The sequence below is a fragment of the Olea europaea genome, unplaced genomic scaffold (genome assembly GCF_002742605.1).
Source record: "Olea europaea var. sylvestris unplaced genomic scaffold, O_europaea_v1 scaffold3635, whole genome shotgun sequence".
Lineage (NCBI taxonomy): Eukaryota > Viridiplantae > Streptophyta > Magnoliopsida > Lamiales > Oleaceae > Olea > Olea europaea.
Genome location: NW_019255595.1, coordinates 8272 through 20142, shown reverse-complemented (window position 1 = coordinate 20142; position 11871 = coordinate 8272). Strand labels below are relative to the sequence as shown.

The 11871-nt window shown below is 33.7% G+C and overlaps 2 protein-coding genes and 1 long non-coding RNA gene across 4 annotated transcripts; 2 read left to right on the top strand and 1 right to left on the bottom strand.

Moving 5' to 3' along the window:
- The first annotated feature begins 297 nt into the window (after positions 1–297).
- Positions 298–3926, top strand: LOC111386634. Of its 2 annotated transcripts, XR_002701267.1 has the most exons (4): positions 298–512; positions 927–1002; positions 1099–1518; positions 3600–3926. It is a non-coding gene; the product is annotated as an uncharacterized LOC111386634 (long non-coding RNA). The 2 variants fall into 2 exon arrangements; XR_002701266.1 differs by having other exon boundaries at positions 298–1002.
- On the bottom strand, positions 2241–6214 carry LOC111386633 (beta-glucosidase 46-like). The gene is made up of 12 exons (XM_023011100.1): positions 5944–6214; positions 5756–5822; positions 5468–5526; positions 5287–5362; positions 4629–4703; positions 4376–4463; positions 4016–4268; positions 3622–3737; positions 3244–3499; positions 3069–3171; positions 2822–2930; positions 2241–2623 (listed from the first exon to the last, which is right to left on the bottom strand). The coding sequence occupies exons 1-12, from the start codon at positions 6097–6099 to the stop codon at positions 2428–2430; spliced, it is 1554 nt and encodes a 517-aa protein (XP_022866868.1). The 5' UTR covers positions 6100–6214; the 3' UTR covers positions 2241–2427.
- A 2860-nt stretch (positions 6215–9074) lies between these two features.
- On the top strand, positions 9075–10793 carry LOC111386636. Its single transcript, XM_023011102.1, has 4 exons — positions 9075–9485; positions 9741–10025; positions 10546–10597; positions 10684–10793. Exons 1-4 carry the CDS (start codon positions 9075–9077, stop codon positions 10791–10793), a joined length of 858 nt encoding a protein of 285 aa, XP_022866870.1.
- Positions 10794–11871: the final 1078 nt, after the last annotated feature.

The following is an 11871-nucleotide window of genomic DNA, read 5'->3' as shown; positions in this document are numbered from 1 at the left end:
TTTTAAGGCAATTTTTCTATCGAATCCCTTGGAGTTATAATGAGATTTTGATGGTCATTGAAGAGGACATCGTGGGCTTTTTAACGGTATCAAAATTTGACATTCTTTGTGGTCGAAAGTTGTCGAAAAGTTGTCGCAAATGTCGCCCAATTATTTGAAGAGACGAGTGATGAATGAGTAATTATATGAAAAAATGAGTGAGCATTCAGTAAGTTATGAAAAATGATTGAGCAAGTACTAACAAAGTGTGAAGTTAAATGATTATTGGTTAAATTTACTCCAAAGAAAACCATAGATTTTTTAAACCTATATCAATTAAAATTAATTTGGGGACAAAATCCATAAAACCCAAGTCGAGAAAATCCGAAGCTGATTTGTGCTGGACGGGAAATTGCTGCGAAGAAGAAGTGGAACTGTTGCTTAACATCGGTGGTGGCTGGATTGAACTTCTAATAGTTCCAAATTCCTGAAATCCCGAATCAAATTCTTTCCGGCGAAGTATTTTGGACATGGTAATTTGTAATTATGTCGAATCTGGGGAAATGAGAGGGGACTACAGAACATACAGCTGCAATAATGCGGGAAAAATAATGAAAGGGCACTTTCTTTTGGTTATATAATTAGCATATGGGTTTTAGGGAATTTGTCCCCCAATTTGATTTTTAATCAGTAGGTTTTGGTTTGTTGCTTTTTGAAATTGTTAAAACGGGCTAAGTTAAAGATTAGCAGTTTATTCGACATGGCCACGAGTCCACGATAAGTTTTGTTTCTAGAGTTTGAGTGCTAAATTGGAAACTGTGCCAAGTTGAGGTGTTGGAATTCAAGTAGGTTCAGTGGCCGAATACCTTGACTAAAAATAAATCTAGCATTCAAGATTGTGAATGGCCTAGGATTTGCATATGAAAGTAAAATTGACCTTTTGACAGGTCAAACACCCGATGGATTGATTCTGTCAGCATCTTCGATGAAATGGGAGCTGGATCGAGGATGGCTGCTTAACATGTATGTGCAATTCCCTTCTTTTCATCCATAGATTTTTCCTATTCTTTAGTCCATTGGAGAGTGACAACTTACTTGAGTTTGATTACTGCTGTACAGGAATGGTCTGATATCTTTCACCACATAGGTCATTTGAAACCAATTTGCATCTCAAATTCTATCTTTACAGGCAGATTCAAGCACAATAGGTCGTTTGTGGTGCCCGTGGGTGATTCGATGTATATGCCAACTGCAACTGCTGAGATGCACAATCGAGGGCTTGATCCATTTGGCTAGGACAAAAAAACGATATGCCGTTGAGAATGATAAGTACTGCATGCTGAAGAGTGGATTGCATAATTTGCATGCCGTGGAAAGGAACCTGGTGTGTTATCGGCTTCAAGCATATCAGATTATATGGGATGAGGGAGAGTACCTTTTCAAGGCTAGATCTCCATGGTGGAGGTAGATAAAGCTTAGCTGCGGCACTGGATGATTTACTGGAGTAGTTGACAAAGTTGTTATATTCTGCTTCCTAAGGTAGACCTCTATCACTTTTAAGTTGTCTTCATTTGCAAACTTTTAATCACTCATCAGTTGGCAATTCTCTCCTTTCATTTGCAATTCTTGTGTACATTGATGGAATCTCTGTGAGTTTTCATTTTTATGTTTTTGAAATTGATTGATTTTTATTTATTTTTTTGGAAAAATTGAAGGAAACACTATAATTCAAGAACATGATCTCCAACTAAGTTTATTTTTGTCATGTCATTGTCAAGATAGGGCAAATCATATTGATGAGCACGAAATATTTGCTCTAGAATATAGTTCTTGTAATATTTTCTGTGTGAAGCTAAAATGTTTGAAATCTCACCATAAGTTAGTATATAGAGTAAGGCGATGAAATCGAATCTAGCTTATGGTTAGCGACATCTTTCATACCCAATGGAGTGAATCTTGGGCCTCATTGCTGAAGTACATTCACGAAATCGATTGATGTAGGATACAACAAACAAGAAAAAGATCTAAAAAAGAAAGAGGGGAAGAGAAGAGGATGGAGGGAAATAGAGAAAATTTAGAGGGAAGAAAATATAAGTTTTTATTCAATATCCGAGTGTATGTATTACAATGAATAAGCCCCTTCTTATAGAGCAGAGAAGTTAAAATTAAATGAACTTCTAATAAGCTATAAACTTATCAAAATATTAAAACTAATCTAATCTAATTTAAACAAACATAATTTGAATCACTGTACTTTAAAATTCTATCTAAATCCTATCTTTATTCTTATCTTCATTTCCTACTAAATTTAAGAATTTTACTAAAATATTAGAATATTTAACTTCAAAAAATAGGATTTTTACATGTCAAACATATATTTCCTTCTTTGTCTCCACAATCCTAAAACTAGGAATTTTTAATGTCTGTCTGAATTGGAGACTTATGAAATTAGCTCTGGGCTCTAGCATTAGCTCTCATGTGTTCTGCAATGAAGTGTCTGTACCAAGTTGTTGATAACTTTGGAATTCTCTTTAAAGTGTTCTGATCAACATGGTAAAGCCCAAAATGTTTAGTGTATCCACTTGACCACTCAAAGTTGTCGAGGAGGGACCAGACAAAGTATCCCCTCACATCTGCTCCTTTCCTGTTCATGTAGTAAAGTACACAGATGATCAGCTTTGATGCAATGTCAGTACTCAACTTTCGGCCAAAGTTTGTTGTATTTTAGAATTTTATGTACATGAAGAAACGGGAGAACCAAATGCATCCTTTTATTGTAAATCAATCTTGTTGATGGATAAGAAATTTGTTTAATTTTTGCATCAAGCACTAGTGTGTTTACCTCATGGCTGTTGACAGGGCATCTAAGTAGTTGGCCAGGTACTTTACTCGCTTGTTGTCATTTACAGCTTCTTCAATGGTGGCATTCGAATTGCTGACCTCGCAATATCCTAAAATTCATCTTATATTTGTCAATAATATATCAAAAAAAAAAAAAAGGAAAAAAAATCCTGAAAATAGCTAAAGAATTGTAAGGAGGAAGAATAAATAAAAAGGGAAAATATATTATTCTTGTCTGCTGTACTAACCATTTTCTGTAATAATAATTGGCGTGTTGTTGTATCTTTCTTTTAAATACGTGACTATTTTTTCCATTCCTTGAGGGTAATAATGGAATGGCTCCATCCCTGTCTGCAAAAATTAGACACGTCAGTAATCATGCTAGGACAACTGCTGAAACTATGAAGCTGGAAACAAACTTACAAGTTCCCCAATGGAAATGCCATCCTTTTCTGTCGTTTGTCTGATGAAACCTTCAGTTCTTGAGGTCCCTGGTATGGGTTCACATGTCGAAAACATGCAGTCTTGGACATAGAAGCCGGCATAATGATTTAAGCCAATGAAATCCAATCCCTTCTGTAGTTTAAACAAGTCATTGCTTGAAAATTCTGGTAATGTGGATCCAAGAATGTTCTTCATTTCCCTTGGATATTTTCCTAGTATGATTGGGTCCAGGAACCTGCTCGCATTTAATTTGGCATTCATTATTAGTTTATTACCACGATTTTTTTCTTTTCAAATTTTCTCTTTTATCATATCAAGAGTCGTTTCCTATATAGGTTGAATTTTGAAGGGAATTACCAGTTTGAAAGGAAATCTTGGCCTCTTTCTGCTGCTAGCTTGTCAGCGGTTGAGTTGCTTATGGGTTCAAACCATAGGGCCTGTACGGTAATTCCTATTTGACCTCCTTGTTGCTTCTGGAATTTACCAACACAAAATGAGTTTGGTGAGTGAATAGTATCTTGTAACAAACTAAACTTTTGATTTTTGGCTCCTGCATACTCAAGAGACAAATTTATTCTGTAGTGCTTGGTATCCTTTCCTTTTGAAATCACTGTAAACTTATCTGTTGTCTTGCTTTGAAAAGTATAAAAACTTTTATATGATCCAGCATTTCAGCATTAATTTTCGTCTGCTAGTTTTGAAATTTTGAATCTTAAATGTTGTATTGGTTGATAAGAAACAGACATTGTACCTGGTATTTAGTTCTATATAAATTAACAGCAGCTGCATGAGCCAGAATAATGTTGTGGGCTGCGATGAAGGGCTCGGTCTCTGAATTTCCTGCACTGCAGTTCCCAAATTGTTTGGAACAACGACCCGGAGGGTACGTGCCAAAGCGATAAGCCATAATGGAAAACACATTTGGCTCATTGAAGGTTATCCAGTATTTCACTCTGTCCCCAAAATTTTTGAAACAGATGTCTGCGAAGTATTCAAAATCTTCCCTGAAAAGAAATAAATTTTTTATTTTTTGGGGTGTGGTGGGGGTAGGTTAAGCCATGGAAGTTCAATATCATTTATTTCATGTAAATGCTCGAGAAACTGCACGTACTGTAATTTGGGACTTAGCCAGGCTCCATATCTGTTCTCTAATTCTTGAGGGATGTCAAAGTGAGTAATTGTCACCAATGGTTGGATTCCTATGGACAAAGATTGGAGCATCAGAAATGAGGAAGTTGCTTTCTTAATAGTTTAATGTGGACTAGATCTTAAAACAGTATTATTCTTGCTAAAAAATCGTTTATTCTCATTAGTTGATCTGTCCTGACGTCAATTTGTTGGTAACATTACAGACGGAGTCTAACCTTTGAGGAGGAGAGCATCGATGAGCTTGTTGTAGTGGTCAATGCCTGCCAAATTAACAGCCCCATATTTCCCTTCTGTTCTCCAACACAAGAGTTTTAGATTAGGAGGTTGTATAGTCTACATCTATTAAGATGGCGTACTATGTAAGTCATTGAGATTTTTAAAAAAAATAGAAAGAAATATAGTTTTAGTGAAATATAATAGTTTGAAATATCATTTAATAATGGAATCAGCCTGAAATAGGAAATCTTGTAATTTTTGAAAAGAAGAGGATACTTTGTAGTACCAACACTTTAACTAGGGTAGTGTGTCCGTGTCGGACACGTGTCGATATCGACATTCTTCGGACACTCTACAATAAATATTTTTCTTTTTTTGTTATTATTAAAAAATGTTATATATAAAAGTTTTTAGTAAATAACAAATATGTACTATTTAAAAGATTTCAACAAGAAAAATTAATAATGAGTATAAAACTAAATTTATATTATATAAATGAAGGAATTTAAAGAATTTAATCAACGCATTAGCGACGTGTCGTGTCGACACTTTTTTGAAAAATCACGGGTCAACGTATTCGACATGTATCATGTTGGATATATGTGTCCATGTTGATGTATCATAGAGAAGGTATAATGATAAGAGAAATGTGCTCACTTGGTAGGATTCTTCCCCAGGAAATTGAAAACCTATAGCTGTTGACTCCCATAGAGGCCATAAGATCTACGTCTTCCTGTTTCAAGAAATTGAGGAACGTAATTCATAAAATGCAGTCTTAAGGTATAATGTTAAAAAGTTGCTATCCTAATTGAGAAGAAACAGTTAATGGCTAGGATACCAGATAACGATTATAGTGATCGGTAGCAATATCTCCATTACTTCCATCAACTATAGTACCTGCAAAAGTGCGGTTTCGTTAATGACTACTTTGGTTGTTTCTCAAAATTATATCTTCATGTTAAGGGAAGTTTCCTTTTGTTACTTTTCAACCACGTCATAGAATCAAACCATATAATGATCAAGATTTTTACTTTATTTTCATCTTTAATACTGTCCAATTATGTTTGATGAATCTTACAACCTTTTTTGATTGACAGAAACATGATGATGATGTTAGTTTCCTTACCTGCTTTGTGTGTAAAAACATCCCAATTGTTTAGACCTTTACCATCAGCTGAGATAGCTCCTTCATACTGCAGAAGTTGAGGAAGAACACAAATTCATCAAATCAGTACAATTTTTCAAAACTCTGTTTATGTAACATCGAAAATTGTCATATATTGCAGTAATGCATGCTGGAAGGGAATTCTGTACCTGATATGCAGAAGATGAAGTCCCATAAAGGAAGTTGGCTGGAAATGGAGAGGCATTTGATCTGTATTTTAGAGTTTTGAGATGACATTCTACCAAGAAAGGATACACCAGCAATCCCAGAAGTAAGACAAGAATATTTTTTAAGGAAATCCCCATGCTCTCTTGCTTTAAGGTTTTCAGTACAAGGATATTTTTTACAATCTACAACTGCCTATATATACATAAATAACAGAAGGTTGGTGGAAGAAGAGGGAAGTAACAGACTTTGATTTATTCAAATCTTACAGCCTTCCTGAAATTAAATAATCCCTTGTAGTTATCATAGGAACCACCACTAATTTGGTCAATCAGACTATTTGACGGGTGCAAAATCAAGAATAGAATAGATAAGCCCCCGTTTGTCCACCTTTATTCAATGAAAATGAGTTTTGGAATTGTGTTGTTCCGAAGAATATATGGTTAAAAAGTAGGAAAATGTTTTTGGTTTACGTGTAAAACATTTTATTGTGAGAATGTGTGGTTGAAAATGATGTTAAAATTTTATTTTATTTTTTGAAATAATGGTACATAAAGAGGGGCTGAAAATATCTTGAATAAAAATCAAGATTTTATTCCTGCTTTAAGCATTATCTTTAAAAGTGTTGGGCTGCCACCGCCTACTACAGGGATGTTAGTTGTTGAGATTACATCGGTCAATTCATTTGTTGTATCTTTGTTGAGTTACGTATTATAATCGCCAAATTTATTGGATCCCAAATGCTGGAAAATAAGCTGTTGAGGATAACTTTCTGTGAGAGAGAAAGATTATCCTCAAAATTTTATATATATATATTTTTTTTTTCTTTTTTTTTTTTTTCGATTTTAAGAAAAAGGGATCAAACTTTTATTCAGGACACGTGGATGTGAAGGTGATGTATAACAACCACCTAAATATTATATTATGTATATCATATCAGTATATGTTCTTATGTGAAAGAGGGTCAAAATTGGGGGATTAAATAGAAAATAAAAAAGAGTTGGAGATGCTTACGTTTATCTGGTTGGTGCAGTTTTTTTTTTTTTGTTTTTTTTTTTTTTACACAGATGCCAACTCAGTGCCTATCTGGATGGACTTTTCCGACACGAGTCTTTAAAATTTTAGGACACGTTTTTTTAATTTTAACTAATGAAGTAGAAATTAATTAATTAAGATTAGAGAATAAAATTCCAATTAAGACAAGTAAATTTAGGATAATAAATTTTATTTCGTCGCAAGCAAACTCTTTCATGAAGATTGATATTAGATAGCACCAATATTGTCTACGATGTCTAACAAGATGAAGGTTATTTAAGAAGCACTCTATCTAAAGTGTCGCATGCTAGGTCGTCGATACTATGAGGTTCTCTACGACCATAATGGGCCGTCGATCGCTATGAGGTCCTCTACATCCATGATGGGCTATCGACCATTACGAGATTCTTTACAATCATCCTACCATTATAAGGTCATCTATCACTACGAGACCAGCACGCCACTTAATAGCAAGAACATCATTGAATTGGATGGGGGATCGTTTAACAGTTATCATCATGGGCACAACCAACCGTTGGATAGGTGGAGGTCCTTCACTTGAAACGTGAGGTAGTAGGAGATGATATGTGGGCAGTGGCGGGCGTAGAAATTTTGAGTTAGTGGGGCACGATTTATTTATTTATTTTTTTTTTTTCAAATTTCAATTGTTGGCAACCAGAGGCGCAAGGCAGAATGGCAGTCGGCAGACGAACGGTTTTCTTTTCAAACTTTGGCGTTTGCACTTTGCTGTTTGGTTCATAATGAGTTAATGGGTTTACACCTTTTTTTTCTATTTCAATTTTAAATGTTTGTTAATTAATGGAATTGGGAGTTCGCTGGGAATTGGGTGGGTTACGTGAGAATTGGGAGTTGCTTGGGAATTGGGTGCCGTTTTAAATATTTATATATTAAAAAAACAAAAAACAAAAAACAAAAAAATCTGGTGGGTCACGTGACCCCTCAAGTCCAGCAGTGGGTCCGCCCCTGTACGTGGGACACGTGGCACAATAACCTCCCAATAGTTACATGACTCTAAACATTCATAAATACTCTTAAGATAAGGTAGGTATGGAGCTTAAAAAACTTTGGCTATCTGAATACATATTTCTTCTTTTTCTTTCAAAGTCTATATTCCTAAACCGCCTACTAATTCTCACGTTGGAGTTACAATTGGGGGAGAAAGCCCCAACCTCATTTTGTAGGTAACGTCCGTTCATTGATCTAACAGACACATCATGCGATGCCATGGAAGTTTATTTTAGTTAAACCTCGATAAAGTAATACCCTCGGGATCGGAAAAAAATATTCATTTAGCGAAGTTATTTATTTATCGATAAATAAATAAATTATTCATTTATCGATAAATAAATATTTATTATTTTTGAGAGAGCTTTTCAATATAAAATATGTACATTGTATGTGGTAAGAAAACTCAAAAGACACTAATCAAAGTATTATTTGAATCTAGGGAAGCTCAAAAGTTTTAGTGAAACTTAATGTCTCTAAAAACTAAGTTCACGTACATAGCAAATGAAAAAGTTTAGTCTTTACCTATAAAAGCTAGATATTTTGAAGACATATTCCAAGCACATACAATATTTTTGTTTCCCCTCCAATGTTTTCTCATCATTTGAAAGGAGTAAAAAAATCAACTTTAACCGATAAAATGAGGAGTGCAATATGTGAGTATAAAAAAGAGAATCCAACTATTAGCCAAAAAGATATGCAAGCATGGGTGCAACAAATGTTTAATTTGACTATTAGTCAATTAACAATATCAAACACTCTTAAAAGGGTATCTGAATATTTGTCAAATGAGATGAAAAATAGAGATGTTAAAAGGCACAAATCGGCAAAATACCCTGATTTTGAGAAAGTTATGTATGAGTGATTTTTTCAAAGGCAAGATAAAGTGAACATGTCTGGAGAAATTATCAAAGGAAAAGCAAAAGAGCTTTTGCAAAAAATGTATGGTGAAACTAATTCAAAATTCAGCCTTTCTAGTGGATGGTTAGAACGTTTCAAGGCAAGATATGGAATCAAATCTTACTAACGTTTTGGTGAAAGTGGTTTAGTTATCATGGAGAACATTGAAAATGCTTTACCTGGAATACGATCAAAACTGGACCAGTTTCAGTTGAAGGATATTTACAATATGGATGAAACTGAATTATTTTATCGATTGAAAGCTGATCATTCACTTGCTACTAAGCAGCTCGAAGGACGCAAAAAAAATAAGGAGATAATTACTGTTGTTGTTTGTTGCAATGGTGATGAATCTGATAAAGTACCACATTGGGTTATTGGTAAGTATGCAAATCCTAAATACTTTAAATATGTGAACATGAACAATCTTAATTGCAAGTATCAATCCAACAAGAAAGCTTGGATGACTGGCTTGCTTTTTCAAGATTTTTTTGGTTGTTTTGATAAGAGAATGAATGGCAGGAAGGTTCTCTTAATAGTAGACAATTGCTCAGCTCATCCAAAGGTAGTTGAAGGCTTGAGAAATGTAAAGTTATTTTTTTTACCTTCTAACACAACGTCTAAGATTCAATCATGTGATGCTGGGATTATTCGAGCATTCAAAGCTCATTATCGTCGTCGTTTTTATTCTAGCATCTTACAAGGCTTTGAGGTTGAAGCACCAAATCCTGAAAAAATTAATATTTTGAATACTATTAATTTTGCTAACATGGCTTGAAATTTTGATGTGAAGACAACAACAATTGTAAATTGTTTTCAGCATTGCAAGATTCGGTCAGAAGAAAACAATGTTCCCGAACCAGAAGTTGATGAATTAGATAAAGGTATCCAAAGATTAAATGATGTCATCTCTAATTTACACTATAAAAATGTGATGGATGTTGAACATCTTTTGAACTATCCTAGCGAGAATGATGCAGTTATTGAATCACCTACATACGAAGAAATTATTCAATCGGTAATGAACAGTAATGATGATGAGAATGATCCTGAACCAGACGATAGTAGCGTTGTCCCAAATGTGTCGTCAAAAGAGGCATTTCAAGTAATAGTCATCTTAAACAACTATTTGCTACAACACGAGCAAAACATTCCGAAAGTTGTGTATGTTCTACAAAAAGTTAAGGATGGGGTTCATTTTGGTTTAGGTGGGGAAAAAAAATAATCAAAAGGAATGATTATTGTACGGGTATTATTGATTGATTGAAAGATTTTGGTCTATATATATATATATTTTTTTCTCAATGAAATCCAGTAATTATTACTTTATATTTTTATTGGGCCCTTAGGGATTCAGTTTTTTTTTATTACTTAATGCATTTAGCGAGGTTATTACTTTAGTCCATTGGCTCAAGTCGGGATCAAAAGAAATTATTATATAATCGAGATTATTACTTTATCGAGGTTTAACTGTTCATAACTATTTCAATGATTTATCGGAAACATGAAGAAAACGCTATACTCGGTCAAGTTATGACACGTCATAGTCGGTTAATAGATAAGGAAAATGGCTAAGTCCGTTAGATGTTACATTTACATAAGACATTATTGTCAAACGTTGGCAGTTAGTTCCTCCAGGGAAAAAAAAAAGGCCTTTATGTCAAGATCAAGTCGAACGTAAGTGGGGGTTGGTGAATGTGGGGTCCTACAAATTGCAATATCTTTGAAAATATTTAACCCCTATTTCATATGGATTAAATCAGAGATTTTAATAGAGAGTTTGGCAAAAATGATAAGGTTAGTGACATGGTTTAAAAGTAGGGGGACTTGTAAAGCAACATCGCTGGATATTGCTAACACAACACCTGTCTAAGCACCTATTTCTAAATCCTATTTGAGTAGCATTATTGTTTAATAAAAGTCGATGAGATGTGTGGTAGAAAAGTTATGGATTCCGTGAAATAAGTGATTAAAAATATTTGCTCACTTAACTTAATTTAAAAATTGATTTTAATTTTTACCAAACAGAGTTTTAATACGAGCTCTAAGTCAAAATGATGATAATGAACTCCTAATAAAAATTTCCAAAACTTTGAAAACTTTGAGCCGTTTTTTTTTTTTTTTTTTTTTTTTTTTGCGTGTAATTTGCACCAATTTTGATTTAAACGTGGATTTCCTCCCAAAGATAAAACTTAATGGAAATTGTATCTTCTTAAAGTTCTTTTTGTTTTGTCGTTTTGATGCTAATTGTGTTCTTCATCGTAAATAAATATTTGTAATAATAGAGAAGATCGAGCACAAGTGATGAAAACAATATCAGGTCATTGGCTTTAATTTGAATATACTTTGAAGAATAGAGGTAAGATGAAATTCAAAAAATTAAAATTAAAAAGTATTCGTATTATATATTTTGATTGAGTTAAAATATAGAGCTTTTAATTCATAATGATATGAATGGAATCTTTCTTTTGACAACGTTTTCCTCAACTTTGAAAACTTTAGTCGCCTTCTTTCTTTGAGTGTAATTTACACCAATTTTGATTTCAACATGCAAATGGATGGTTGGTGAATCCCTCAAGCTAGATTTTGTTGAAAATTTGGTTTTGTACCATATTTAATTGTTGAAATATATAATTTCGAATTAGTAAGAAATTAAAGTTGAAAATGAAACATTTGACATAGGGGCCGACCAAGGGGTTCCATAGGGTCAATTGACCTCCAATTTTTTGAAAAAATATAATAAGAAAATTATGCTTTTTTTTTTTTTTTTAATTAGAAGGTTAAAGTTTAAAATCTACATATGAATGTATAATACAACTGACAGCTTCAAATTCAGTTTTGTGCTTTTGTCTCTTTCTCCTAATCTACCGAGTGCGGATTGTCATTACTATTTACGATTTACCCATCGTTTGAAAGTTTGATTTTGAGTTTTTAACCTAGAGTGTCTGGAC